The sequence below is a fragment of the Saprolegnia parasitica genome (assembly GCF_000151545.1).
Source record: "Saprolegnia parasitica CBS 223.65 unplaced genomic scaffold supercont2.15, whole genome shotgun sequence".
NCBI classification, from domain to species: domain Eukaryota; phylum Oomycota; class Saprolegniomycetes; order Saprolegniales; family Saprolegniaceae; genus Saprolegnia; species Saprolegnia parasitica.
The window spans coordinates 443780-469224 of record NW_012156409.1 but is presented as its reverse complement, the minus strand read 5'-3'; the positions used below and the strand labels follow the sequence as shown (position 1 = coordinate 469224).

Genomic DNA, 25445 nt, shown 5'->3' with positions numbered 1-25445 from the left:
GACGACTTTGCGGACGCCATGCCGTCGACGGATGCGTTTGTGGCCGCGCCGACCGCCGGCACGCCAGTCCCAACGCAGTGGATTCGCGCGTCGTCGATCGCGGCCGAGCACGTGGCCGCCGGGTCGTTTGACACGGCCATGCAGCTGCTCCACCGGCAGATTGGCGTTGTCAACTTTGCGCCACTGCAGCCGCTCTTTATGAGCCTGTACGCCGGTGCATCGGGCGTGGTGCCGACGCAGGCGTCGTCGGCGTCGCTCAAGACGTACTTGCAGCGGTCGGCGGCGCACGAGCCCGCGATCACGACGTCGGTGCACCACCTCGTGAGCATGCTCAAGGAGGCGTACCGCGCGTTCAGCGGCGCCAAGTTTGACGACGTCGAGGGTGCGTGCCGTTCGATTCTGCACCACATTCCGCTCTTGTCGGTCGACAGTAAGGAGCAGGCGGCGCAGGTGAAGGAGCTCGCGGTCATTTGCCGCGAGTACGTGGTCGCGTGCCGTCTCCGCGCGGCGCTGACGAGCGTGCCGCTGGAAGCCGACCCGAAGCGCAACATTGAGCTGAGCGCGTACTGGACGCACTGCCGGCTCCAGCCGTCGCACATGATGCTGACGCTCAAGAGCGCCATGACGAACGCGTACAAGTGCAACAACTACATTACGGCCGCGTCGTTTTGCCGCCGCCTCTTGGAAATCCCCGAAGTCAACACGGAGAAGAACATCAAGCTCGCGCAAACGGCCAAGAAGGTGCTGCAGAAGGCCGAGAAGGAAGCCCGCAACGAACACTCGGTCGACTATAGCGACGCGCGCGGCTTTACGCTCTGCGCGCGGACGCTCACGCCGCTCTACAACGGCGACGGCGTCAAGTGCCCGTACTGCGCGTCGGCGTACGTGGCCGAGTGCGCCGGCAGCCTCTGCGACGTCTGCACCCTCTCCAAGATTGGCGAAGAGACGCTCGGCCTCGTCGTCGCCAAGTAAATCGAACCAGTAGGACGGCGACGTGAACTTACATGCATTTGCTCTGCCCTTGTGTCATCGTTGTTGGGTGAATCTGCATGGGAAATGAGTGAGGCGAGCGAGCCAAGTGGAGGGGAGTCGTCCTGTCGAAAAGAAGGGATGGGAATTTGGTCGTTTCAGCCAAGTGAGCAGATCGCATGGCAGGACGACGACGCAGCATGCACCTCTTCCTCGGCGCGATCTTCCTGCTGCTGCTGGCGCCGACAGCGATGGCGTGCGAGGTCTCGGAGGTTCGCGTTGTGCTCGCGACGGCCGAGTCGCTTGGTGCTGTCTTGAGCGAGAAGCTCCGCGTTCTGTCCTTTGTGCAGGACACGCAGGGCCGCGGCCTACCGCTCGAAGCCACGGGCCTCGTCGAGGTCTGCTGTGCTCGAGCATGCGCTGCTGTATCCATGGACGTGTGTAGGTGGGCGACACGCTCACGAGCGTCAACGGCGTCGCCGTGACGAGACTCTCGGAGGCGATCGCGCAGCTGCAGACCGCCGAGGTGCCCCGCACACTGCTCTTTCGCGCCGCTGCGCCGCGCTGCGTTCCCGAGGCGGCGCCCGTCGTCGACGACACGACCGTCGTACGTCCTTCGTGTCGATACGCGCGTGATCGTGTATGCCACGTAGCGGGTCGTGAACGGCGGGTGGACCGAGACGTTCTTCGCCGTCAAGTCCGACTTTGGCGACTGGCCGCAGTGCTACGCGCATCCGCTGACGGTCGCCCAGCCCCTCGATGCTTGCGAGCCGCTGCGCAACAACGTCTCCGAGCACTACGTCGTCGTGCAGAGCTCGCACTTGTGTTCGCCGCACCAGCAAGCCCTCGTGGTCGGCCGCGCCGGTGGCCGCGGCGTCCTCCTCGCGCAGTACGCAGAGAAGAAGCCCGAGGCCGTGCGACTGCCGCCGCAGTATACCGGCACGATTCGAACGCCTGTCATCATGGTCTCGCACGCATCCGGTTCGATCCTTCCATTCGTCGTCTCCATCATGCCATGCCTGGTGCTAGGTCAGAAGATGGCGAGCATGGTCCTCTCTAGCCCCACGCCGCCACTGATTTCCCTCATGGTGTCGCCGCAGTGCAAGGTCACGACGGCTACGACGCTCGCATCCACCGTGCAAGACGCGCTGGCGGCCGCGACAGCTGGCAACCTCGTCGCGCTTGCGCAAGGACAGCTCCACTCGTACCCGGTATCAAAAGCTCGTGGATCTCATGACCAAGCGTCGAGGTGGTGTAGTATCTCAAGGGTGCGGCGAGCCCGAGTCTAGGTCTTGGCCGCTTCAAGGTCCGGTTCGCCGTGCACGAGCTCTGCAGCGACACGATCATGCGGTACGTCAAAGGCGCGTTCGTCGTCGCACCCATCAATACACGCTGTTCGCAGCAGCGCCAAGTACGTTCTCGTTGGTTCAGCTTGCAGATCTTAGTGGCACGCGCACAGGTTCAGACGGTGGCGGCCAACAAGGCGCTCGGCATAGTCTTTTCTGCGTCAAGCCCATCTCAGATCTTGCACCGCGCGGCTCTCGACGTCGCCAGCGAGAATGCGCCATTAGCGCTGCCCACCGTGTACATTTCGGCCTCGACGGCGGACGCGCTCAGGTTCGTCCCGAAACATAGTACGAAGCGCCGCCCTCCTACCTTGGCGGTAGTGTCTCGGCGGAAACCGGCGACGTGTACATTGAGTTTGAGCCGACGAGTACTGTTCTTTCTCTTCTATGCTCGACACCGGCGACGGTTGTGGTCATCTCCTCCGCTAGATACGCATGAACATCACTTTGAAGAGCTGCTGGCGCTCTCGGACATGACGCAGTGGCCGGCGGCGGCGCAGGGCCGCCATGTGCTCTACCACCGCGTCCGGCGCGCGCTGGCGATCGACACCAATGGCGCCGACAAGGTCGCGGCCCTCGACGCACTCTACGCGCAGGCGCGTCACTTCCACGCCGATACGTAGCGCGCTTGTTCGAAAAACGAAGATTCGACTTTTTTTCTTGTCGGACTTTGTTGAAGATCCAAACTGCACGTCCTTCAACGAGTCCATTTCGCATCTTGCTCGGCGGAGTATCATGGCACCACACCTCGTCCCGTCGCCAACGAACGCCGCCGCCATGGACGGCTACATTGAGCACGACCGGACGCCGGCGCGAAAGCTGTCGTGGTCAACGACCATGAAGGTGCGGCAGCTGCTCATGACGCTCAAGTCCAAGGCCGGGCGCTCGTTCCAGCAGCACGCATCGCCGAACGGCAGTCCCCACGACGGCGTCGAGTACGCGCTCCTTGCGGACGACGATTTGTGAGCTGCGAATGGTGTAGAAAGCAGCAACAGTGTGACGTAGGTATTAAATGCGAATTTGCGTGGTTGTACTCGGTGCTTACTCTTTCTTGGTCGCGCAGAGAATGTAGTTGATGTCGGTGCAGCGCTCGCTAAGGCGCCAGCCCGTGATGAACGGATCGCCGACAATGCCCGAGACGTTCTCGACGCGCATGCCGTTCTAGCATCGACTTCCAAGACCTGTACGGTAGGATCATATCGCGGTACCTGCTCGAGCGCCGCCGTCAGCTCGTGCGTCTGCACATACTTGGACCACTCGTGTGTGCCTACGCAAATGCGCATGAGAATAGCAAGCGAGGTGGCAAGAGGTGTACCCGGCGGGACGAGGCGGAGGACATGTTCGACCGCAAGGATTGTCGTCAAGTACGAGAGCGCGGTGCGGCTGATCGTCGACATGAAGAGCACGCCGTTGGGCTACACGCAAAAGACTCGCTCGTCGAGGACGGATAGAGGAAGCAAGCGTACCTCGACGAGCTGCGTGAGCTGCTGGATGAACGCAGGGACGTCGTCGACGTGCTCGACAACCTCGAGCGCGCACACAATCTCAAAGGTCTCCTTCTGCTGCACGAGTGCATCAGCCGTCGAGCAAATGTAGCGGTTGTTCGCAGTCTCGTGGTCACCGAGCGCGTGCGTGGTTGCGGCCTCAATGTTGGCTTGGCCAGGGTCCACGCCCGTAACGTTGGCGCCGAGGCGGGCCAAAGCTTCCGAGAGGATCCCGCCACCGCAACCAACGTCCAAGACGCGGCGGCCCTTGAGCGGCCACGCGGACTGCGCATTGAGCGGCTCCTTTTTGAAGTGCGTAATCGCTTGCTCGCGGATGTACTGGACGCGGATCGGGTTGAGCTGGTGCAGGAGGCCGACGCCGGTGTTGCTCTCGGGTTTCCACCAGTCACTAGAAGCAGCCGAAGGGTGTGCATGAGCATCCTCTTCCTAGCGTCGTCATGCAGTACCTGGCCGCGCGGGTGAACTTGCTCACTTCGGCCTTGTTGACCGTCGAGAAGCGGCGCATGATGAAGACGATGAACGAAGCGTTCGCTGGAACTCGGCCACTCTTGGAATCCGCCGCAAATAGCATATGATACACTATTGGCGTTTTGAATGAAATACGCATATAGTGTTAGTCTAAAGAAGAGTGTTGGTCAAGATCGTCTTGACCAGGAACAGCTCGCGTTGACCATGCGTGTCTCGAGGTCGATCGGAAGCTGCCGAGCGTGTTAGCTGAGGAGGTCGCTCCAAACCAGCGCCTGCTTTTGGCCACTGTAGACAAACGAACTGTCATGTGGTACAGCTAGTGGCCTCACGACTGGCATCGAAATTGAGAAAAGGAGACCTCAAATTTGAGTTTGAGTTGTTTTCTGCTGAATCAACCCGTTAGGCACAGTTGCTCATATACATTCCCAGCTCAACGATCGGCAAGGTGCTCCAGCCGTCACTTGTCTCTCCATATTCGTTTTTGCCAAGCGGCCACGATGTGCGACGAAGAGCAAGTCGGATGTCGCTCGACGTCGAGGAAGACGAGCGGATGGAGATGCCAAACCGTGGTTCCACGAGCGAGATAATTTGGCGGGACCATCGCTCGACTTTGTCGACGACGATATCTCGTCTAGCTCTTCGTAGCGCATCCCACCACGTAGGATTTGCTTGGCAGAAACTACTTACGGCTTTCGAGTCGCTTCTTGGCGCGGATCCGTTATCGGGTTGATCTCTCCATATCACATTTTGCGAACAACCAACAAGTTTTGAATGCAATGCTTCAAAAACGTTCAAGACTAGAAGGCTACTTGGCACTGAGCTTGTCCACAATGGCCAAAAGCAGGCGCTGGTTCTGAGCCACCTGCTCAGCTAACACGCTCGCCAGCTTCCGATCGACCTCGAGACGCTCACGCTCATAAGCCAGCCGCTCCCGGTCGATCTCGAGCCGCTGTCGTGCTTGGTCGCGATCAAATGCCAGACGATCCCGCGCCAGAGCAAGCGTCGCCTCTGCGCAAGCCGCGTCCCGGGTGCGGTTTTCACACAGCGTGCGTACAAGCGACGCATTGAGAGAATTTTCCTCGGCATCGAGCGTCGCCGCCTTGCGCTTCAGGGGGCACTCGGCAGATGATCGAGAACTCGAGCCATTGTCTTGGTCTGGCGTACATGGCTCGAGTGTGCTGGGTCGTTGTACCGCAGCCTCATGAATAGCGGATGACGGCCCGTCGACCGCCCTTGGCTCGTTCGCCGTCGATGGTTCATCGTCGTAGAGTGACGAGACCTCGATGGCCCGTACTGTGCCACCAGACGCTGTGGCCAGCTCAATCAAACCCGCGTTCTCGTCTTCGTCCTCGTCTTCATCTTCTGCCCGAGTCTCGTCGGCCTCGGATGGTCCCTGCATTTGGAGTCGGATATCTGTCAAAAGGACCTCGCGCTCGGCGAACTCAGCGGGCGTGCCCAGCTTGCGCAGTCGCTGCATGTCGTTGGCGCAAAACTTGACGAGAAGCGTCTCAAAGCGCGACTTGAGCGCGGCGCCCGTCTTGCCTTTGAGCTTGAAGTCGGGCGACTGGGCAACGTCCTCGGCCACGCGGTCCCACGTCGCCATGACGCTGCCATGCGCGGCTTCCCACGGACACCAGCGCAGGACATGACGGAGCATTGCAACGTCGTCGGAGCAGGCAAACTTGCCCTTGTTGCTGGTGAGGATGTAGGCTCGCGTGAGCTCCTTGGGCGTCGGCGTCAAGAACGACGTTGCCTCGGACGATGCGGACGGTCGACCGTCCATTGTTGAGATTCAGTGCACAGGTTTTGGAGATATGCAGTATTGCTTTTGAGAGGAACGAGCCAATCTGAACCTGAAAATTCGAACGCGCTGGTCTGGACTCTCAACCCAATTTACGCGCGAATTGGGCCAATCATGTGCTCGCCATCGAACCCATTTTGGCCAATCCTGCGAGAAAGATCCACCGCTGCAGTTTCATTTCATAGACGAAGCGGCGATGGCGAAGAAGAAGAAGGGCAAGAAGGGCAAGAAGGTACAACCCATGGAAGCCGCGCCAAGGTAGATGTCATGCGTACCATGTAGGAGGAGGAAGCGCCGCCGGAAGAGCCGTCGGGTACGCCTTGGATGCACGGAGCGCGAGAATCCCACTCTGCTGCATGTAGAGTATGACACGATGGACGTCGAGATGCTCAAGGAGGTCACGCAGATGCTTCGCCAGCAGCTTGACAAGTCGCAGGTCGACCGCAACTACGTCCAGCACGAGCGGGTACGGCTTCCATCTACCATGGACCCATGCAGAAAGCGGTATGCTGGCGTAGGATACGATTCAGTCGTTCTACGACATTACGAAGCGGGAAGTCGAGACGCATGACATGGAGATCATGGCCAAGGACCGCGAGATGGAGATGATGGAAGACAACCACCGCGTCGAGGTCCGCGTGTACATCCAGAAGGTCAAACACCTCGAGTACGAGCACAAGAACAACCTCAAGCGCGTCAAGACGGACGGCGGCTCGCATATTGACGAAGAGAAGGACATGCACGTTCACCGCGAGCACAAGCTCAAAGGCGCAAAGCAAGCGCTCAAACTCGAACTCAAGGAGCGCGAGCTCTCGAACGAAGACGAGATCGAGCAGATGAAGCAGTCGCACGAGAAGAACTTGCTCAAGCTCCGCGAACAGTTTGAGAAGAACAACGCAGCGCTTGAAGACCGCCTGAAAGAGCGTCTCGCGCAGCTTCAGGAAGACCTCGAGCTCCGGCGCAAGGTCGACATCCACGAGATCGAAGAGCGCAAGAATCTGCACATCAACGACCTCATGAAGAACCACGAGCGCGCGTTCACGCAGATGAAAAACTACTACAACGACATCACAAAGGACAATCTGCGCTTGATCGAGTCGCTCAAGAAGGAGATCGCCGAGATGAAGAAGAAGGCCGCGGCCAACACGAAGCTCATGCACGACATCTCGCACGAGAACAAGCGGCTTTCCGAGCCATTGGCTGCCGCGATTCAAGAGGTCGAGCGCCTTAAGCACGAGCTCAAGGACGAGCAGAAGGACAAATTGTCGCTCCGAAACGCCAAAGCGCGGCTTGTGCTACTCGGGAAGCAACGCGTGCAGCTCAAGAAGGAGCACCAGGAACTCCTCCACGCGTACAAGACACTCGAAGCGGGCCGCAATGCCCTCTACGACAGTTTTGAGCACACGATCCACACGGTGCAGACCAAGGGCGAGTACAAAAACCTCGTCCTGGAGCAGCGCCTGAGCTCGTTCAGCGAGCAGCACAACAAGAAGCAAGCACAGTTGGACGAGGTGCGACGACGCATTAAGACATTTGAAAGGAACGCGATGCGTAGATTCTGCAAGCCGCGCACCTCGAGGCCGGCGAAGTGCGTCGCGTCACTGAGAAGCTCGATACGATGCTCTCGACCAAGAACGCAAAAGTGCGCGATCTGCAGTACCAAGTCGCTAAAGCGAGCAAGGCGTACAACGACGCGCTGCGGACGTACGAAGGCAAGATGTCGGACCTCGGTATTCCAGACGAAGACATTCGCACACTGGGCTTCAATCCGCTCTTGACGACCACGAGCGTTGGGCCCGCTGGCTTGGTGGCCAAATAAGTCAATCGCAAGCTTTTCCCTGTACAAACAAGTCCGTGCGTAAACGACGCGTCGTTGATCCAGACCACGGCAGATTCAGTGGTGGACATTCGCTCTGTTGACAGCGCCGACGCGTGTGGCGTACCAAGGAACCCACCGACGCGATGCAGGTGCACCGAAAATGTATGCAAAACTCGTGTGCACATGTATTCAAGCTAGCGTGGCGAGTCGATTGCGCTAGTACTTGTTGGTCTTGGACACAATGTAGACGCGAACGGTCTGGTCGAGACACGTGAGCACACAGAGTCCTTCGCGATCCGGACTGCGGTTGTGTGTGAGATTGCAAGCACTCCAAGAAGAGAGATGGTACCTCCAGTCCATGCTCACGATTGGCTGCGTCGAAAGCACGCGCGAATTGAGGAGCTCGACCGTACCACCGACGCCCATGAGAATCCCATCCGGGTCTGTCGTCGTCCGCGACGACGGGTAGTGGCTACGCAGATCTCTTGAGTGAAGAAATGGACGTCATGCATGCGTACTATTTGTAGAGGTTGAAGCCGCCGTTGCCGCCGCCGGTCATGAAGAGGTCTCGGTTCTGCGGCAAGAACCGACCTTGCCACACGGTCGACTTGTGCGCCTGCCATAGCATGATGCATCGTGATGTAAGTGGGTCGATCGATACCTTCTCGCTCATATAGGAAAAGCCCTTGGTCGGGTGGAAGGTGCGGAGGTCGTAGATGCGGAACTTGGACTCGAGCGTCGTCACGAGCAGCTTGTTCATTTCAATGTCCTTGCGGTCGAACTGGACGCCAACAACGCCGTTCTGGACGTTGGTCTCCCACCGCATCGAATTGGTGCGCAAGTCGAACATCTTGACGTCGCCATTGTCATAGCCCGCGACGATGCAACGCTCATCATCATTGTACGAGTTGCCTAGCGCTTTTGAGCATCTATCCTCATATATGATTGTACCGAAAGCAACCGTCCAGCAGTCGCGGACCGCCTCGCCTTGGTCGGGCTCGAGCGACACGACGGGGTTGGCGACGCGGATGTCCCAGACACGCACGCAGCCTACGCGACCCGTGAAGTGCGGACGAGGATTACCGTGTTCTCTGTACCGTCGCGACCGCCCGTGACAATCTCGGGTGCGCCGTAGCCAATGTTCAAGCCACCGCAGCCTTCGATGCAGTTGATGATTGACTTGTGCGCTTGGGCCGAATAGACGGGCACGCTGGGGCGCTCCAAGTCGAGGACGCTCATGACGCCGGCAAAGTCGCCACACGCCAAGTGGCGCTCCTCGAGCGATGACGCGCCAAACGTACCGCACTTGATGCCATGCGGCTTTTCGATCTCGGCGATCGTCTTGAGCTCGCCTTGGTTGAGGCCATAGATCGTGATGGCCCCGGTCGCGCGCGGGTGGATGCCCATGCTCACAAAGCGCGCCGAGCACGGTATCCAGCGCGCATCGTACGGCGTGTAGTTGAGTCCCTTGTTGACGTGCTCGATGACCTGCGGCGCGTCGGTCGTGTCCATCCTGCTCGGTCTTGGAAAATGCGTGCTGTCTGTCGAAGATATGGATTCCGGATACAACATCCGGAGATCCCGCGAAGCTTGAAAGGGCACGGAAGCAATTTTCCCATGATCGAATGCACGGCTACGTTCTTAGCGTGTCGACGAAATGCCTCTCTGATGGCGTCAGCGCAATGTCCGATTGCTCGTCATTATACTAGTATGCTTGGTGACTGTGCTAACAACCCCGTCATGACGTGGCAGCATCTCAGACACGCAACGCCGTCGATATTAATAGGCGCCGTTTCAAGACTCAACCGAAAGCACTTTCTCCTTCGAGGGTGGCAGCAAAATGACGGAGAGCGCGCTGACGCAGCAGCTCGTACGTCGTCGCCTCGCCTCTCTGTCTGTCGTACTATCTACAGCCTCTAGGTGCTTCTGCTGCAGGACGTCCACCTGCCCAACACGACGGCGTGGCAGAAGCGCACCACGGTCGTCCACGAGTGGCTGCACGAGAACGCAGCGGCGGGCAACCTTCTCGACGATGGCATGGAAGACGTACGGACGCATTTTAATACCTCCTGCGATCTCTTCCTCTCCTAGACGATCCTGCGGCAGCTGCAGCGCGGCGACATGCACCCGTCGGCCCAGGCCCGCTGCTGGCGTCACATTGGTACAGTGCCCACGGTGTTTGCATAGCTACATCACCGAACGCTCATTAGTTGGTGAGCTTGTCGAAGTGCCCTGCGTGCGCAACTTTGAAGCCGACGCGCCCGAGCCGAGTCCGAGCCGAGGCAAGATTCGGGCGGGGAAGGACCTCGTCGTCTTGTCCGACCCTGTCCCGCCCCTCGAAATCGATGGTGCGAGTCCGCTCGCTCTGGAGACGGAGCTCCCGCTCTCGCAGCGGTCGTCGTCGCAGCCGCCGCCGTCGTCCATGCAGAAGGAAAAGACGTTCTCGACCATGTCGATGATGGAGCGCCAGGCCGAGTGGCTCAAGAAGAAGCAAGAAAAAGTCGAGGCGGAAGAGCGCCGGCAACGCGAAGAGAAAGAGAAGGAGCTCACGTTCAAGCCCAACCTCATGCGGCGACAGACGTACAACGAGCGCCCCGCCGAAGTCACGAAACCACCGTCGGTCACGAAACAGAGTTCGTTTAACGACAAACTCTTACAGCGCCCGGCGCCCGAGACTCGCCCGGCCTCGCGCAGCATCGAAAAGCCCAAGGCATCGGCGGCGTCGATTCCAAAGGCCAAGGCGGTGCGTCGAAAGAAGTCGATTGCGAGCACGACGCGCCCGATCGATGCGAAAATTGAGGTCACGTCCGACTTGCTCAACAACATGAAGTCGGAGCTCAAGGCCTCGAAGGCCATGAAGCTCGAGGCAGCGCCGGCCGACGAGAACGGCGACGAGAACGACGACGGCGACGACGACGAGCCGGCAGAGGACCCCCGCGAGACGACTGCAGACGACGACGATAATCGCCTGCCGCTCGTGCTGTCGGCGTCCAAGACGTCGCTGCTCGACTTCAAAATCGACTTTTCTGGCGGCGAAAGCAAGGCGCGGCTCGTGCTGCAGGATGCGTCGCTCTTTGAGCTCAACTCGATGTACCGCAAGACGGACAAGGGCGCGCGGCGCGAGGGGATTGCGCTGCAGATGGGGCGTCGCGAGGACAACCACGAGGAGCAGGTCGTGGCTGTCATCTTTGACAAGGAAAAATGACCGAGGCCGAAGCACAGCTGTGGTGGACCGAGCACCAACCGCGCTTCTTGGAGCCGGCCAACAACCCGAGTAGTACCTCCTAAATGTCGTCGATGCCATGACGTCGTCGCGTTAATAGAGTAATAGAAGGGTGGGAACGTATTGCTTTCTGTCTCTAGTTATTGCGAGTGGTCTAAAAACCCAGTCCACGGCTCACGTTGACTCGTGCACTGCTTGTTGAGTAGGGTAGCAAACTCCATCGCCACCTGGGATGGTCGTACAGTACACGCGCAGTAGGCCGACACCCAGAGAGACGCAAGCATCCATTCGTGTCGAAAAATGTTTGATAGGCTGGTCTTGAATATTGGCAGTATCGCTAAACAGGACTGCCATCCTACTTCCCACGGCGAGATACTTGCTGGCAGGCCACGCTCATCCAAAGCGTACCACTCAATGTCGCAAAGATATCGGCCGCCTCGACACTGTCGAGGCTGCAGGATGACACCGTTCGTTCCGTCGGTCGGCAGATTGCTGTGGGTCCTGCAAGGACGGGTGTTGGACATGCAATCGGCTGGTCGCCATCGGGGCATCGCCGACGTGAAGATTGGGTGCCACTTGAGCACGCCACCTCCTTCGTCGTCGGTCGTTCTCTGCAACGGCTCATCCTGCTCACAGCTCCTGCTCTCGACAATTCGAGCTCGCTCCACGCCATGTCGCGACACGTGCAGGGGTAAAGACTCTTGCAACTATCGAGCTGCCAGACACACACACGGGACAAGTGCTTGCCATTCAAGGCTACCGAGTACAGCCGCATTGACCCGCACCACTGGCCCTTGATAAGACGGCGATGCTCGTGGCGTGGCTGCAAGCAACAATGCGCTGCTTGGAAGTGGTGCAAGGCGCCGAGTGACAGGGTATTGGTACCCGTAGTGAACGCTGTGCTGGCTGTTGGTGCGTCTATGCAGCGTATCCCGAGAGAGTGGCATCGGTACCGACGGCCGTCGCTAGCTCCACGCAGCTGGCGCTGCCACGACCGTTCGAGCGCAATGCGTCGTTGCGGTGACGAGTAGCTCGCCACGTCATCACCTCGCATCGTGGTGGCAGTATGGCAACGCGTATGCAAGACAGGCGACGAGGCTGGCAGCGAGGACAAAGTGCAAGTTGTGTGCAACTAGCCGCAGGTGCCCAAGAGAAACGGGCCGTGAGAAGCGTACTTAATAGGACACGCCACGACGGCGAAGTCACCAGTCGCGGATCATCATGAGTGAGTTCGACATCTGCCTGCCGCCGAGCCCGCTTCTGAAGCTCCATCCGCCGGCGCCGCCGAGTCCGCCCAATGGCCAGCCCAACGTACTGCTCGGCGCCGCTCTCCTCCGCAAGTCCAAGCCGCTCGTGCTCTTTGAGGTACCTCGACATGTGGCAGACAGCGATCTTCCAGCAATGCGGCTAGAACCTTGGCACGGACGCGTTGGTGTTCAAGCCGCCGACGACCAAGATGCGCTTTATTGACACACTGCGGTACCACAAGCCGACGCTAGACGAGCGCACGACGTATAACCTCGCCGGGTCCACGGAGCGCCTCAACCTGCACACCCTCAACGACGTAGGCCGAGTTCAATGATACACGCAGCGGCGTCATGCATGGGACACACGGTCGTAGGTGCTTGCGGTCTGTCGGGCGCGCCGAGGCATGCGCTTCAAGAGCCAGGACATTTGTCGCATCCGCGCCATCACGAGCGAGCTCCAGCTGAGCTACGACGGCCTCAACGTCCTCTTCAAAGCGTTGCCAGCGGGCGTGAATCGCATCAAGGTTCCTGTCGAGCCGCCAGCCATACGCTCGCCGCCGTCTGTAGAGAGTGACGACGACAAGGCGGTGGTCAAGGCCGCTGTCGCCTTCCACGAGCGAGCGAATGCCTACGTAGCAACGTTTCTTCGGCTGCGGTCGCTCGTCGAGACGATCCAGGCGTCCCAGGGTCCACTGCAAGACGTTGTCGACGACGTCAGCCCCGAGACAGACTCAGGTATCCTTGTGGTCTCCTCGATTGACCTAGCGGTGGCATGTAGAGTTCGAGTCCAAAGCTAAGGCGCCCTTCCCCATGTTTCTCTTTGTCTTGATCCAAAAGTACCGGCGCGAACGGCATGAGATGCCATCGACGGCGCTGCTCGCGTCGTCGACGCTGCCGACCCACCCGTGGTGGCCCAACGACGCGCACCCGCCGCTGGACTCGCTTGCCGCCTTTGCCATCTTCCTCGCGTCCAGCTTGATCTACGGCGTCTCGTTCCACAAGGACGAGCTCGAGGCCATCGCAATCCTCTTGCAGATCATGTGCGACACGATCCTGTATATCGCTCGCTCTCATTCCTGCGTTCTGAACTAGCAAGTGCGACCACGCGGCCAGTACGCAGAACCTGCGCGTCGAGCTCCTCGGCGACTGCACCGAGCGCACACTGCGCCTCGCCATCTTTGAGTTCCTCGCGACCGTGCGCGAGCTCCGGGCGATCCCCAAGCAGGCCGAGTTGCTCCAGAAGAAGCGTAAGGTCGCGACGCAATAGACGTGGTGTGCATCGACCGGCCTGTCCCGTTGTACTGTCTGCAGCTCGTGGCCGCTCGACGCGGTCGCCTCATGCACTGGCCTCGTGCCAGCTGCAGGATGCCCGAGGAGGTAGCCCATCTGGGCGAGTGGAAGCGGCGTGGCGAACGCCACGTTCGGTGCCAGCGTTCGGCGGCGGCTGGACTCTCTCAAACCATAGTAGAACCAAGTGCAGCGTGAGTAACGTCAGGAGCATGTTCGGCGCCGAGATGGGAAAATCCGGCGAGTTGCCCAAACGATCGAATAAAAATACGATGCGTACAGGCGGTTTCCACTGTATTTAAATACGCATCGGTAATTGGCCGTGTAACAGGCCAGTGATTGAAGTCACTTTTGTCGTCTTAGAGGCCGCGTCGGAGGCAGCAGCATGGAACGACCGGCCGTCGACGACCTCACGGAGCTCATGGAGCTCAACGAGGACACGATCTTCGGCGCGCTCGAGGCCCGCTTCTACGCCCAGCGCATCTACACCAACACGGGCCACATCCTCCTCGCCGTGAACCCGTTCGAACGACTACCAGCGCTCTATGGCTCGGAGCGCATGGAGACGTACGCTGACTACTACGCGCCCGACGACGACCGCACCGACGATGGACGATTAGCGCCAGCACCGCACATCTACCGCGTTGCCGCCACGGCGTACCAGGCCATGATGCGCGGCAAGCTCTCGGACGCGCCGAGCGACCAGTCCATCCTGATCAGCGGCGAGAGTGGGAGTGGCAAGACCGAGTCCACAAAGCTTCTCATGGAGTACCTCGCACACGTCGGCGATGTGCCAGCGCCCGTGCGCATGTCGATGCCCGTGAACACGTCGACGATCAGCGACAAGGTCCTCGACGCTAACATCGTGCTCGAGTCGTTTGGGAATGCTCGCACGCTGCGCAACGACAACTCGAGTCGGTTCGGGAAGCTCATTCAGATGAACTTTGACCAAGGCCTCTTAACAAGCGCCTCGATCCAGACGTACCTCTTGGAGAAAGTCCGTCTCGTGACGCAGTCCAAGGGCGAGCGCAACTACCATATATTTTACGAGATGCTCATGGGCAGCTCCGAGGTGCAGCTTGCCTCCTGGCGCCTCATTGCGTCGCCCGACATGCGCCTCAGCGTCGACGCGCGGCGGCAGCTCATGGCCAACTTTCGATACCTCAACCAGAGCGACTGCTACGACCGGAAAGACCACGCGAACGACGCCCACAACTACAACCACATGCTCCGCGCGCTTCAGATGATTGGCTTCTCGGCCCACGAGCAGTCGGGCATGCAGGCCCTTCTCGCTGCGCTCTTGCATCTCGGCAACCTCACATTTCAAGTCGCACCCAAGGACCACTGCCACGTCGCGCCATCGAGCCAGACAGCCCTCGCTGCAGCGGCCACATTGCTCTCACTGCGTGACGCTGGCGCGTTGGAGAAGGCCCTTGTGACGCGAACGTTCCGCGTCGCGGCCGAGATCAAAGTGCTTCGGCTCACGGTCGACGAGGCTAAAAACACCCGCGACGGGCTCACAAAAGCGCTGTACGGGCGGCTCTTTGAGTGGCTCGTCGGGCGCATGAACGCCTTTCTGCGGCACGACGACTCGGGTACACTTTATCGCGTCCACGGCTCCGATCTGAGTGCTGTGTATAGACAATGCGTCGTCGTTTGGGACGACCAAGAGTGACACGTCGAGCTGGATCGGCATTCTCGATATCTTTGGCTTTGAAGTCTTTCCCGTCAACTCGTTTGAACAGCTCTGCATCAACTTTGCCAACGAAACGCTGCAGCAGCAGTTCAACTTGCACAACTTTGCGAACGAGCAAGTCGAGTACAAGAAGGAGGGGCTGGCGTGGGACTATGTCGCGTTCACCGACAACAAGGAGTGCGTCGACCTCTTCTCGGCCAAGCCGTTTGGCCTCTTCTCGCTCATGGACGAAGAGAGTATGCTGGCCAAAGGCACGGACGCGTCGCTCGCGTCCAAGCTCTACGCGCGCTGCGGCAGCCATGTTCGGTTCAGCGCCTCCCGCGTGCAGCAGGGCCGCGGACTCTTCTCGATCGACCACTACGCCGGCCTTGTCGAGTACACTACGGTTGGCATCCGCGAGAAAACAAAGACGAGCTGCGCCAGGACATCGTCGACCTCTTCCAGACAGCGACGGCCGAGTCGTCGTTTGCGCGCGTCTTGTGCGAAGCCGGCCTCACGCACCGCCGCAGCAGTCACGCAACCCTGCGTCGGCAAGAGTCCAAGCGTCTCAACACGGCGAGCGTCGGCGGCCAGTTCAAGACGCAGCTGCTGCATTTGATGGAGATGCTCAAGCTAACTGCGCCGCACTACGTGCGGTGCATCAAGCCCAACGACGAGGCGGCGGCTGGTGTCATGACCAAGGACCGTGTCGCCGAGCAGCTGCGCTGCAATGGTGTGCTCCAAGCCGTCCAAGTCGCGCGCGCCGGCTTTCCGATCCGCATGCTCCACAGCGAGTTCATGGGGCGGTACACGGTGGTCGCCCGTGCACGTGCGCCTCGCCACGCAAGCCTCTCGTCGTTGTACGCGGTTGTCGACCACTGCCTCCCGCACCTCCCGCTGACGTCGTCGCCGACGGCACTCGACTTGACGGCGCTTTGCTACGCGCGCGGCCTCCAGATCGGCGTCACCAAAGTCTTTTTGCGCGCTGTGAGCTTTGAGCGGCTCGAGCGCCTCCGCGTCAAGCACGTGGCCGCGCACCAGCTGTACATTGCGCAGCGCCTCCTCGGGTACCTCCACCGGAGTCGGTATCTTCGCTTCCGACACGCCGTGGTCGTGCTCCAGAACCAGTTTCGCTGCCGCCGCGCGCGCTACCGATGGGCCACCGTCCTTCAAGCGTTTGGGCGCATGGTCCTCGCCAAGACCCACTTTGACCGTGTAAAGCGGTCTGTTATTTATCTCCAGCGCCGCGTCCGCGCCAAGCAGCAGCAACAACAGCAAGAGCAGCAGCAACAAGAGCTAAACCGGCCCATGCCTCTGCGACTCGAACTCGAAGGCAGCGACGACGACGACGACGACGAGGACGCGTGGTTGGCCAACGTGCCGCGCGAGTCGTACAGTGCGCTCTCGCCCATCTCGTCCTCAGACGACGACGACGAAGACATTGTGCGCATGACGTATGTGGCCGCCCCGTTGCACCAGACGACCGTACGGTCCTCGGGCATCTACCGGTCGACGGTCAAGCAGCTGCAGCCGATTCGGAAAGGCCCGACACCGATCGCCGAGCTCTCGCCGCGCGCGCACCTGCCGCCGCATCCCGTGTCGCCGCTTGACAGTCGCCACACCACCTCGTCGTCCGGCAGTCGCCGCACGACAATGCGCCGCACGACGTTTGCTCTGCGGAAGCTCTCGGTCATCGAGACGACCAAGTGGAAGCAGGACCAAGACAGCTTTGCGTGCTACCAATGCAACAAGCGGTTCACGCTCTTCCGCCGGCGCCACCACTGCCGCGTCTGCGGCGAGGTCATTTGCGACAACTGCTCGACGTTTGTCGGGCTCGAGAAGCAGCAGAACGTGCGTGTGTGCGTGCTCTGCAGTACGCTCACCGTCGAAGAGCGCGCGCCCACCAACATCACCGTCATGAGCGACGATGTTTGGCCGCACGCGTGGCCCGAGCCGCCGTACCCGCACGACGAAGACGCGCGGCTCTCGGTCGTGCGGCAGCTCCCGCTGCAGACGATGATGGAGGCGCGCGAGTGGCTCGGGCTCTGCAACGCGGTCCAAGCCCACTTTCGCGCGTCCGTCGCGTACATCTCGATCGTGTGCGAAGAAGACCAGTGGGTCATCTCGCGCGTCGGGTCGTTCCACACCAAGCTACCCCGCGAGATGTCGTTTTGCTCGTACACGATCTGCGGCGGGAGCCCGCTGGTCGTCAAGGATGCGACGCTCGACGACCGCTTCAAGGAGAGCCCGCTCGTGCAAGGCGGGAAGGGCAAGTTCCGCTTCTACGCCGGCGCGCCCATCGTCTGGACCGCCGAGACGCACATTGTGTTTGGCACGATCGCGGTCTTGGACACGAAACCCCGCAAGATCGTGACGCCCGAAGACGTTGACTTTATGGCCACCTTGTCGGCCGCCGTGAGCGCGCGCATGTCCGAGTACGTCCCGCGCAGTGTAAAGTAGTAAGAAAGCCACCTCTTTGTACAGTCATCGGCGTATTAGTGTACTGTAGTCGCTCGCTGTAGTAATCCCGCACCCAACTCGGCGCTCGCCCATCGCGTCCACTATGAACCAGCTCAACGAACCTGGTCGCTCCATGCAGCCGCGCTGGCCGTGCACGTTCATGCAAACGAGCACCCAAGCACGATCCTTTGTACGGTATGCATCGCCCTCCGCGAGGCCTCCTACCGCTTCGTTGCTGCCTGCCTGTACACGGCAGCAGTAGTAGTGTTGCATTGGGCTGGTTGAGTGGGCCTCGCACCCACTTGGTCCGAGGCTGTCGCTGCAACTAGCTTCAGCCCAGCATCGGCGCTGACGCGTGCGCTGGCGTGGCCGTCCGTCGGCGTTCTTCAACTTGTGCTTGTATAAACATGGTGCACACGCAGCCGGCCGTCCCACGGCGCGTCCCACTCCGCCGCCACATAGCGCCGCCAGCGCATTATGCAGAGCTCGTCGGCGGAGGTGATGCTTGGCGCTCGGTCCTCGCATCGGCCAGGTCACCAGCCGCAAGCGACTGGTCCGCGCGACGTCGACACCGTCCCATCCTCGTCCAAGGCTCTTGTCGCCAGCCTCCAAGCGCCTGTGAATCTGATCCGGATACCACTGGGCCCAGTTTATCCGGCGCTATTTTCTCGCCGTTAATGTCTCAGAACTCGAATTGTCCGCGGTCCGCGGCCAGACTTGCGCATTGGCATGGGGCAGAAAGGGAGCAAGGCGCAGGAGAAGGAGTCGCATGCGTCCATGTACCGAGGTCTCGCTGGGCGCATGCACAAACGCAAGAGCCAGGAAGACGGCCGGCTGGCGCATGCGCTCTCGGACCCGATCCGTGCACCAGCCTCGGCGCCGGCCTTCCTTCCACGGGCGATGACGCCGCCGCCGCCATCCGCGTCGGGCACGCCGACCACGCCGCCGCGGGTGTCGTCCGACTTTTCGACGCCGCTGGCGACACCGGCGCCCCGGCCTTCACCGGCAACCTCAACAAACTCGACTCCGTTGGCAACGCCGGCGCCACGGTCCAGTGGTGGCACGTACGTCCGACCACATATGCAATCGTTCGACCGCGCCATCCGCCCTTCGACGCAAAGTATGCCCGTGGACACGTCAACGGACGAAGAGTCGGTCGGGAGCCCGGCCTCGATGGAGGTCGGCGACTGGCTCATGGAGGACGACGACATTGAGATCGAGATGGTCGACGACGACGACTTGAACTCGGAGCACGACACGGAGAACACGGTACCTCCTTCTTTCATCCCCAGCAATATATGCTCACGCGCAACGTAGGAGCCCGAGGTGACGCTGACGCCGTACCTGCTCGCCAACAAGCCGCTCTACGACATTATGATTCAAGTGCAGCTCTTCGCCAACTTGAGTCAGAACCAGCAAGAGCAGGTGCTGCAGGCGCTCAAGCCGATCAAGTTCAAGGACGGCCAAGCGATTGTCAAGCAAGGCGAGCGCGGCGAGCGCTTCTTTATGATTGCCAAGGGCGAGGCCGTCATCACCAAGAACATGGACGGCAAGGAACGCATGATCACGCATTTGTACGCCGGCCACTACTTTGGCGAGCTCGCGCTCATTTACGACGACCCGCGCACGGCGACCGTCCGCGCGGTCGGCGACGTCGAGCTCTTGTATCTGACGCAAAAGGACTTTCAGCAAGTCGGCCAAGTTCATCTGAGTCTCATGCTGCAGCAAGTGCCGCTCCTCGCACAGCTCACGTCGCGCGACCAAGACGCGATCCTCAAGAAGCTCAAGCCCGCAAACTTTTCCAACGGCGACTACATTGTGCGCCAGGGCGAAGAAGGCACGCGGTTTTACATGATTACGCGCGGCGAGGCTGCGGTGCTCGAGACGCACGAGCCTGATGGCCAAGAGCGCGAGCTCACGCGCCTGTATGAAGGCCACGTGTTTGGCGAAATGTCTCTCATCTACAAGGAGCCGCGCACCGCGTCGGTCGTCGCGATTGGGCCGGTCAAGTGCCTCTACCTCACGAAAGAAGACTTCGACGAGTGCCTTCTCTCGGAGCGCTTCCAGAAGGTCATCCAGCGTGCGTACATTGAAAAGGCCACACGCCGCGCGATGCGCAACAAGAACCGACTCCAAGAAGCCAACAAACCGTCGTCCGCGACCGACATGTACATCGTCCTTGGCAGGCGAGGACTCATGATGTCGGATATTAGGTCGCAGATGACGCTGGAAGGTCTCAACGGCGTGGCGCTTGAGACGAGCAAGCTCACGAAGCACCGTCTTGCCAACGGCGAGAAGGTCGTGAACAAGTATGTGATCAAGGGCGAGCTTGGCAAGGGCACGTTTGGAACCGTCAAAAAGTGTATGAACGAAGAGGACGGCAAGCTCTATGCCGTCAAGATCATGCACAAGACGTTTGTCCAGCGCATGGCCAACCGGGAGGACTCGCTGCAGGACGCGCTGCGCCGCGAAGTCGCCATCATGAAGAAGCTGAGCCACCGCAACGTCGTGCGACTCGTCGAAGTCATTGACGACCCGTCGTCGCAAAAGGTCTATCTGGTGCAAGAGTACATTGAGAAGGGCAACTTGACGGAGATTGCGCACGGCGACCGCCTCCCCGAGTATGTCGTGCGCAAGTACATGCGGGACCTCGTCTGTGGGCTGCAGTACCTGCACTTTCACAAGATTGTGCACCGGGACATCAAGCCCGAGAACATTCTCGTGACTGCCGACGACATTGCCAAGATTGCCGACTTTGGCGCCGCGCGCATGGTCATGAACGAAGCCGAGACGATTTCTGGGGCCAAGGGCACGCCAGGTACCAACTCGGTGTCTCGGAAGTGGAAAATCTGATATCTTATTATATTCTTCCTCTTGGCTAGCGTTCATGGCGCCAGAAATGTTCAACATCAACGCCGAGTACACGGGACCCTCGGCCGACATTTGGTCGCTTGGCGCGACGCTCTACATGATGGTACGACGGATGACACTGTCGAATTAATGGGGTTTGAACCGTCAACTAGATGTTTGGCCACCCGCCGTGGCTCGCCGACAATGAGATTGAGCTCGCAGAAAAGGTGCAGCGCGACGAGCTCAGCTTTCCGGAAGGGTTTGTGGAGCCGCATCTGAAGAACCTCCTCCAGCGCATGCTCACAAAGGACCCAGACCGTCGTATTACGCTCGCCGATGTCATGAACCACGAGTGGATCACGCGCGAGGGGAGCGAGCCGATCATCAACAACATTTTCGAGGACGGCATCAACAAGGTGACGTTTGACGAGACGGACGGCGCGATTCAAAACATCCCGGAGCGCATCGACCAGCGCCTCCAAGCGTCGCTGGCGGAAGCGCACTTGATGCTGACCAACAAGACGCTGCTCGGCCGGCGCACGCCGAACGCGTCCTCGATGCACTCGCTCACGTCCTCCAAGTCGTCGAACGACAATGGGTCGCCGTCGCGTCAAAAGAGCTTTTCCAGCGCGCGCTCGAAACGCAGCCCGCTCCGGTCCAAGAACTCGAACGAGTCGATGGGCTCGACGCTCGAGGCGGCGCGCGTCATCTCTGCGTGGCGCCACCACAAGCGCGTCGCGCTCATGGACGGCCACAACCTCTCGGAACGCGTGCGCGATTTGCTCTTAGAGCAGAAGCGCATGGCGTTTTCGGTCGAGCGGGCGCAGATCACAGAGATCATCTTGCCGACCAACCACGTGATTTCGTCGCCGACGCGGCGCAACACCGAAGGGCTCGAGAGCACGGCGTCGGACGAAGACCTCTTGAAGCGCCAATTGTCGCGCAAGAAGGACTTTGTCATGGTGACGTCCGAGGTGTTTCGCGGCGAAGAGGGCGACTTGCAGTCGCGCAAGGTGCTCTTCCAAGCGACGAGCCAAGATTTCTCGATCGCGTCGCGCGTGCCTCTGCACTCGTCGTCCGAGTCGTCGATGGTCGATTCGCGCACCATGTCGGACAGCCGGAACCTCTCGGAATCGCGGACGCTCTCGGACCACCGCAAAATGTCGGACAGCCGGTCGATCGACTCGCGCAAGCTCTCGGAAGCGAGCCGGAAGCTCTCGGACTCCCGCTCCAAAATGTCGGACTCTCGGAAAAACTCGGACACGGTGCGGACCATGTCGGGCTCGCGCAAGTCGAGCCGGTCGTCGACGCAAAACAAGTCGAGCCACTCGATGAACGACCTCCTCAACGCCGAGACGGTCATGTCGGAAGGCAGCAGCGATGAAGACAGCGACGACGAAGATGACATGCGCGCCATGAGCTCGTCCTCCAAGGGCTCGTCGGCCTACTCGGACGTCGAGTGCGACGTGGATGTGAACGAGACGTTTGAAGACCTGTTGCACACGCCGCGGTCGGGCGACGAGCGCAACGACGACATTGAAGTCGCACCCCTCGAGTGCGAAACCACGACCTTCTTCCCCGAAGACGAGATCGACGTGATCCAGGTCTATGTGAGCAGCAAGATTCGCGAAAACCTCGCGCTGGGTCTCCGTGCGGGCTACGCCGAGGCCAAGGGCGAGCGGCCGTACATGGAGGACAAGAGCCTTGCACTGACGCACTACCCACGCCCGGGCAACGACGCCGAGACGATCGCCTACTATGCTGTCTATGACGGCCACAACGGCGACGAGACGGCGCTCGTCTTGCAAAAGGAGCTGCATATGAAGATTCTCGATCGGCTCGCAACAAGCTCGCCCGAAGACGCGGTGCTCGAAGGTATGTCTGGTCTTGTGTGACGGTTCTGAGAGCGAGGACTAGGCTGCCGTGTCATGGACGAAGAGCTGCTGGCCAAGGACAATGCCAAGATTGCAGGCTTTACCCGCGACGGCAACGCGGCTCGGCCGGCGCCAATTTCGTTTTCCGGCTCGGCCGCCATCATGGCGCTGTTGCTCAACGTCGAGGACGGTCTGCAGCTGGTCATTGGCCACGTCGGGGACTGTCGCGCGGTGCTCTGCCGCGGGCCGGAAGCCCTTAGTCTCACGGTCGACCACAAGGCGAGCAACGCGATCGAGAAAGAGCGCGTACGTGATGCAGCTTGCCTCTGAATCTGAACCTCAACCCTCGTTTTGTAGATTGAAAAGGCCGGTGGGTTTGTGCACAACGGACGCCTCGATGGCATTCTCGCCATCTCGCGCGCCTTTGGCGACCTCGCGCACAAGAGCGACGGCCATCTCATCGCCGTGCCCGACATTACGACCGAGATGATTGAGCCCGAAGACGAGTTTCTCTTGCTCGCGAGCGACGGGCTCTTCGACGTGATTACGTCGCAGCAGGCGGTCAACTTTATCCGGCGCAAGCTGCGCAACCACGGCGACGTGCAGCTCGCGGCGCAGGAACTCGTGCTCAAGGCGCAAGAGTATGTGAGCCACGACAACATCAGCGCGATCGTGGTGTGCTTCCACCAAACGTAATACTAGTATAATAGAAGTATGTTGTTCGTCACGTCCCTACAGAAAGTGTAAAAAGTTCGTACACTTTACACGACACTTTCAATTGAACACCACACTTTCATCTGTGGAAATGTTGAAAGGTTTTCCACTATCTTTACTAACAACAATTGCTACACTGGCACACAACACGGACATATTAAAAGCACCATGGGGTCGTTTAAAAGAACGACCGCGGCCAGATTGGTCGTTTGAAACCAAGAAGAATGAGCTCGGGGGAAAGAGCAAAGAGCCAAAAAGCCGATTAAAAGAAACAATCGCCAGTGATGTGACCGATTAAAAGAACAGCAAGACAGAAGAAATGGAAAAGATCGCGGGCGTTGACATGCATCGTGTTCAAATCTACAAGTACCGGCGCAAGGCAGCGTACCGGCGGAAGAAGAGGAAGCCGCAGGCCGCGCCGCCGAGGTGCGCGACGTTGCCGACGCTGTTGCCGCCGGTAGAAGCGCCCCAGAGGTCCCGGAGGATGAAGAGACCACCGGCCACGTACGCAGGAAGCGGCACGATCGCCATGATGTAGATGGTACTGTGCGGAAACGCGCAAATGTAGAAGGACGTGATCGCGTTGACCGCGCCGCTTGCGCCGAGCATGATCGAGTGGCGGCGCTCATATGTATCGTAGGCGATCTGGCAGAGCGATGCAACGACTGACAACATTGATGATCACGATGATGGTCAATATGGAGATGGTCACGTACCGGCGCTGCCGAGGTAGAGGCCGAGGAAGCGCTTGGCGCCGATCATGTGGCTCACTTCGCGCCCGAAAAAGTAGAGGCCGACGCCGTTCATGAAAAAGTGGCTCGTGCTCATTTGGCTAAAGGCGGACGTGACGAGCGTATGGAAGCGGCCGGCCTTGAGGTGCATGAGCGACGTCGTAAAGTTCTCGACCATAAACGTCTTCTTCTCGCGCGTCTGCGCTGTCTGCCACATGAGGAAGACGGCGCCGTTGAGGCCGAGGACGCCGTAGAGCGCATGGTCCGGGTCGATGCGATCCAGGACGCTGCGACGCGATGTAAAGGAGCGCGTTGGGATTGCAGGTGCGCGGTGCGGCAGGAAGGACTTGGTCGCTGGCGGCGCCAGACGGCCAAGCCCGCGCTTCGCGAACATGCTCAAGGACATGATGATGGGAAATTGCACTCTGAAACCTCTGAAATTGAATATCCTCTCGGACACCATCGCACGCTCGTATCCGGAAAATCCAAAGCCCAAAGATTCGTGCCGAACAATTGTACCAAGTAATGGGGATGCACCCCTCCATGATCGCTCGCGCGCAAGCACCACGGGGATGCTGCCCTTGAACCTACCGGCAAAATAGACGACGCGGTCGCATTTCGCGCTCTTGGGCCGCGAATAAGAAGCTAAGAAGCTTATTTTTGGTAGAGGTGCGCGAAGCTACGCCAAAGCACAAGCTATCTCCCTGCAACGACGCGCACACAGACTGCGAACGCTGGTTGTATGACCGACGGCTGCAGCCACAGCCACCTAGGACGACGAGGATGCAAAACTGATCGGCTAGGCGCTGTATGGTGCTCGCGAGGTGCTACCTCGTATCTCTTGAAGCGGCCACGCGGGATGGAAACTGCGAGGACAGCGGAAAACTTTAGGTGCTTGTAAGCTATTGACCCGTCGACCGCGCTAGCGTCGCCTTCTGCAGCTGCATACAGTACCTCGTGCCATGGTGGACAGGGCGTTGCCGTCAAGGGCAACGACGGATTGGCGGATGCGCATGGGATGGCAGCGCTGTGATTGGTCCGTAGAAACCTCCGAGAGACGATATCCGGATACAGACGAGGAATTGACTGGTAAATATGGGCGCTCTGTGGGGCAGCACAAACGTGTGACGTAGATAGCGACAAAATGCAAGCCTTGGGGAAGACGCTCCGCTCGCTCGGGCAATCGTTGGACAAGGTCGGCGTGGCCCTCGAGGGCCGCCTCACCTACACGGAGCGCCGTAAGCCCGCGTCGTGCTCTCTCGATCGGTACCTCACATGCCATGACTAGTGGTTCCGTCGACGCGCCTTGTGGCCAACGCCGGCAACAAGCCCGTGCTCGCCGAAGGCGCCTTCGTCGCCCCGAACGCGTCGGTCGTCGGCGAAGTCTCCATCGGCAAGGGCTCGTCCGTCTGGTACGGCGCGACGGTCCGCGGTGATGTGAACCACATCACGATCGGCGACAACTCGAACGTCCAG

General features: G+C 60.0%; 12 protein-coding genes across 12 annotated transcripts in view; 8 read left to right on the top strand and 4 right to left on the bottom strand.

The window, feature by feature from the left end:
* The window catches only part of SPRG_19862 (hypothetical protein), a gene marked incomplete at both ends in the record, with an annotated part of 3318 nt that extends 2346 nt beyond the window's left edge, over positions 1 to 972 (top strand). Inside the window, one exon of the mRNA XM_012343979.1 lies at positions 68 to 972. Coding sequence (XP_012199369.1) covers positions 68 to 972 — 905 coding nt within the window. The remainder of the gene's footprint in view (positions 1 to 67) is intronic.
* Positions 973 to 1113: 141 nt separating this feature from the next.
* SPRG_05318 (hypothetical protein) lies at positions 1114 to 3281 on the top strand (the record flags this gene model as incomplete). Its single annotated transcript, XM_012343915.1, has 9 exons — positions 1114 to 1367; positions 1415 to 1576; positions 1623 to 1950; positions 1999 to 2180; positions 2228 to 2380; positions 2429 to 2586; positions 2637 to 2683; positions 2745 to 2934; positions 3047 to 3281. The coding sequence occupies exons 1-9, from the start codon at positions 1149 to 1151 to the stop codon at positions 3279 to 3281; spliced, it is 1674 nt and encodes a 557-aa protein (XP_012199305.1). The 5' UTR covers positions 1114 to 1148.
* Positions 3282 to 3356: 75 nt separating this feature from the next.
* Positions 3357 to 4362, bottom strand: SPRG_05317 (3-demethylubiquinone-9 3-O-methyltransferase; the record flags this gene model as incomplete). The annotated part of the gene is made up of 5 exons (XM_012343914.1): positions 4267 to 4362; positions 3782 to 4208; positions 3631 to 3730; positions 3524 to 3582; positions 3357 to 3476 (listed from the first exon to the last, which is right to left on the bottom strand). The coding sequence occupies exons 1-5, from the start codon at positions 4323 to 4325 to the stop codon at positions 3357 to 3359; spliced, it is 765 nt and encodes a 254-aa protein (XP_012199304.1). The 5' UTR covers positions 4326 to 4362.
* A 705-nt stretch (positions 4363 to 5067) lies between these two features.
* SPRG_05316 (hypothetical protein) lies at positions 5068 to 6071 on the bottom strand (the record flags this gene model as incomplete). The annotated part of the gene is made up of 1 exon (XM_012343913.1): positions 5068 to 6071. One exon carries the CDS (start codon positions 6069 to 6071, stop codon positions 5094 to 5096), a length of 978 nt encoding a protein of 325 aa, XP_012199303.1. The 3' UTR covers positions 5068 to 5093.
* A 202-nt stretch (positions 6072 to 6273) lies between these two features.
* Positions 6274 to 7930, top strand: SPRG_05315 (hypothetical protein). Its single transcript, XM_012343912.1, has 5 exons — positions 6274 to 6321; positions 6372 to 6402; positions 6452 to 6555; positions 6608 to 7600; positions 7645 to 7930. Exons 1-5 carry the CDS (start codon positions 6286 to 6288, stop codon positions 7906 to 7908), a joined length of 1428 nt encoding a protein of 475 aa, XP_012199302.1. The 5' UTR covers positions 6274 to 6285; the 3' UTR covers positions 7909 to 7930.
* Positions 7931 to 8072: 142 nt separating this feature from the next.
* SPRG_05314 (WD repeat-containing protein 92) lies at positions 8073 to 9428 on the bottom strand. The gene is made up of 6 exons (XM_012343911.1): positions 9006 to 9428; positions 8860 to 8958; positions 8570 to 8820; positions 8427 to 8524; positions 8258 to 8380; positions 8073 to 8209 (listed from the first exon to the last, which is right to left on the bottom strand). Exons 1-6 carry the CDS (start codon positions 9418 to 9420, stop codon positions 8125 to 8127), a joined length of 1071 nt encoding a protein of 356 aa, XP_012199301.1. The 5' UTR covers positions 9421 to 9428; the 3' UTR covers positions 8073 to 8124.
* A 289-nt stretch (positions 9429 to 9717) lies between these two features.
* SPRG_05313 (hypothetical protein) lies at positions 9718 to 11238 on the top strand. Its single transcript, XM_012343910.1, has 4 exons — positions 9718 to 9778; positions 9829 to 9954; positions 10000 to 10069; positions 10119 to 11238. The coding sequence occupies exons 1-4, from the start codon at positions 9749 to 9751 to the stop codon at positions 11111 to 11113; spliced, it is 1221 nt and encodes a 406-aa protein (XP_012199300.1). The 5' UTR covers positions 9718 to 9748; the 3' UTR covers positions 11114 to 11238.
* A 1079-nt stretch (positions 11239 to 12317) lies between these two features.
* Positions 12318 to 13645, top strand: SPRG_05312 (hypothetical protein; the record flags this gene model as incomplete). The annotated part of the gene is made up of 5 exons (XM_012343909.1): positions 12318 to 12496; positions 12543 to 12695; positions 12753 to 13113; positions 13157 to 13418; positions 13471 to 13645. Exons 1-5 carry the CDS (start codon positions 12353 to 12355, stop codon positions 13643 to 13645), a joined length of 1095 nt encoding a protein of 364 aa, XP_012199299.1. The 5' UTR covers positions 12318 to 12352.
* A 364-nt stretch (positions 13646 to 14009) lies between these two features.
* Positions 14010 to 17822, top strand: SPRG_05311 (hypothetical protein). Its single transcript, XM_012343908.1, has 3 exons — positions 14010 to 15260; positions 15307 to 15746; positions 15776 to 17822. Exons 1-3 carry the CDS (start codon positions 14051 to 14053, stop codon positions 17798 to 17800), a joined length of 3675 nt encoding a protein of 1224 aa, XP_012199298.1. The 5' UTR covers positions 14010 to 14050; the 3' UTR covers positions 17801 to 17822.
* Positions 17823 to 18529: 707 nt separating this feature from the next.
* Positions 18530 to 23282, top strand: SPRG_05310 (CAMKK/META protein kinase; the record flags this gene model as incomplete). The annotated part of the gene is made up of 6 exons (XM_012343907.1): positions 18530 to 19069; positions 19118 to 20618; positions 20683 to 20774; positions 20824 to 22525; positions 22568 to 22830; positions 22882 to 23282. The coding sequence occupies 6 exons, from the start codon at positions 18530 to 18532 to the stop codon at positions 23218 to 23220; spliced, it is 4437 nt and encodes a 1478-aa protein (XP_012199297.1). The 3' UTR covers positions 23221 to 23282.
* Positions 23283 to 23530: 248 nt separating this feature from the next.
* On the bottom strand, positions 23531 to 24395 carry SPRG_05309 (hypothetical protein). Its single transcript, XM_012343906.1, has 2 exons — positions 23955 to 24395; positions 23531 to 23903 (listed from the first exon to the last, which is right to left on the bottom strand). The coding sequence occupies exons 1-2, from the start codon at positions 24373 to 24375 to the stop codon at positions 23599 to 23601; spliced, it is 726 nt and encodes a 241-aa protein (XP_012199296.1). The 5' UTR covers positions 24376 to 24395; the 3' UTR covers positions 23531 to 23598.
* A 718-nt stretch (positions 24396 to 25113) lies between these two features.
* SPRG_19861 (hypothetical protein) overlaps positions 25114 to 25445 on the top strand; it is a gene marked incomplete at both ends in the record, with an annotated part of 962 nt that continues 630 nt past the window's right edge. The window contains 2 exons of the mRNA XM_012343978.1: positions 25114 to 25207; positions 25258 to 25439. Of these exons, the coding sequence (XP_012199368.1) occupies positions 25114 to 25207; positions 25258 to 25439 (276 nt within the window). The remainder of the gene's footprint in view (positions 25208 to 25257; positions 25440 to 25445) is intronic.

What these genes read in the sequence shown, in the direction of transcription:
- SPRG_05314 (XM_012343911.1), bottom strand. Translation starts at nt 9,420, where the DNA reads ATGGACACGACCGACGCGCCGCAGGTCATCGAGCACGTCAACAAGGGA. An exon ending in TGTCACGGGCGGTCGCGACG is followed by an intron (nt 8,959 to 9,005) that starts GTACAGAGAACA and finishes CGGGTCGCGTAG; the next exon opens with GCTGCGTGCGTGTCTGGGAC. An exon ending in TTTCCTATATGAGCGAGAAG is followed by an intron (nt 8,525 to 8,569) that starts GTATCGATCGAC and finishes ATGCTATGGCAG; the next exon opens with GCGCACAAGTCGACCGTGTG.
- SPRG_05309 (XM_012343906.1), bottom strand. Translation starts at nt 24,375, where the DNA reads ATGTCCTTGAGCATGTTCGCGAAGCGCGGGCTTGGCCGTCTGGCGCCG. An exon ending in CCTCTACCTCGGCAGCGCCG is followed by an intron (nt 23,904 to 23,954) that starts GTACGTGACCAT and finishes CAATGTTGTCAG; the next exon opens with TCGTTGCATCGCTCTGCCAG.
- SPRG_05315 (XM_012343912.1), top strand. Translation starts at nt 6,286, where the DNA reads ATGGCGAAGAAGAAGAAGGGCAAGAAGGGCAAGAAG. An exon ending in AGGGCAAGAAGGGCAAGAAG is followed by an intron (nt 6,322 to 6,371) that starts GTACAACCCATG and finishes CGTACCATGTAG; the next exon opens with GAGGAGGAAGCGCCGCCGGA. An exon ending in GCCGCCGGAAGAGCCGTCGG is followed by an intron (nt 6,403 to 6,451) that starts GTACGCCTTGGA and finishes TGCTGCATGTAG; the next exon opens with AGTATGACACGATGGACGTC.
- SPRG_05311 (XM_012343908.1), top strand. Translation starts at nt 14,051, where the DNA reads ATGGAACGACCGGCCGTCGACGACCTCACGGAGCTCATGGAGCTCAAC. An exon ending in TCTGCGGCACGACGACTCGG is followed by an intron (nt 15,261 to 15,306) that starts GTACACTTTATC and finishes TGCTGTGTATAG; the next exon opens with ACAATGCGTCGTCGTTTGGG. An exon ending in GCCTTGTCGAGTACACTACG is followed by an intron (nt 15,747 to 15,775) that starts GTTGGCATCCGC and finishes AACAAAGACGAG; the next exon opens with CTGCGCCAGGACATCGTCGA.
- SPRG_05313 (XM_012343910.1), top strand. Translation starts at nt 9,749, where the DNA reads ATGACGGAGAGCGCGCTGACGCAGCAGCTC. An exon ending in GCGCGCTGACGCAGCAGCTC is followed by an intron (nt 9,779 to 9,828) that starts GTACGTCGTCGC and finishes TACAGCCTCTAG; the next exon opens with GTGCTTCTGCTGCAGGACGT. An exon ending in TCGACGATGGCATGGAAGAC is followed by an intron (nt 9,955 to 9,999) that starts GTACGGACGCAT and finishes TTCCTCTCCTAG; the next exon opens with ACGATCCTGCGGCAGCTGCA.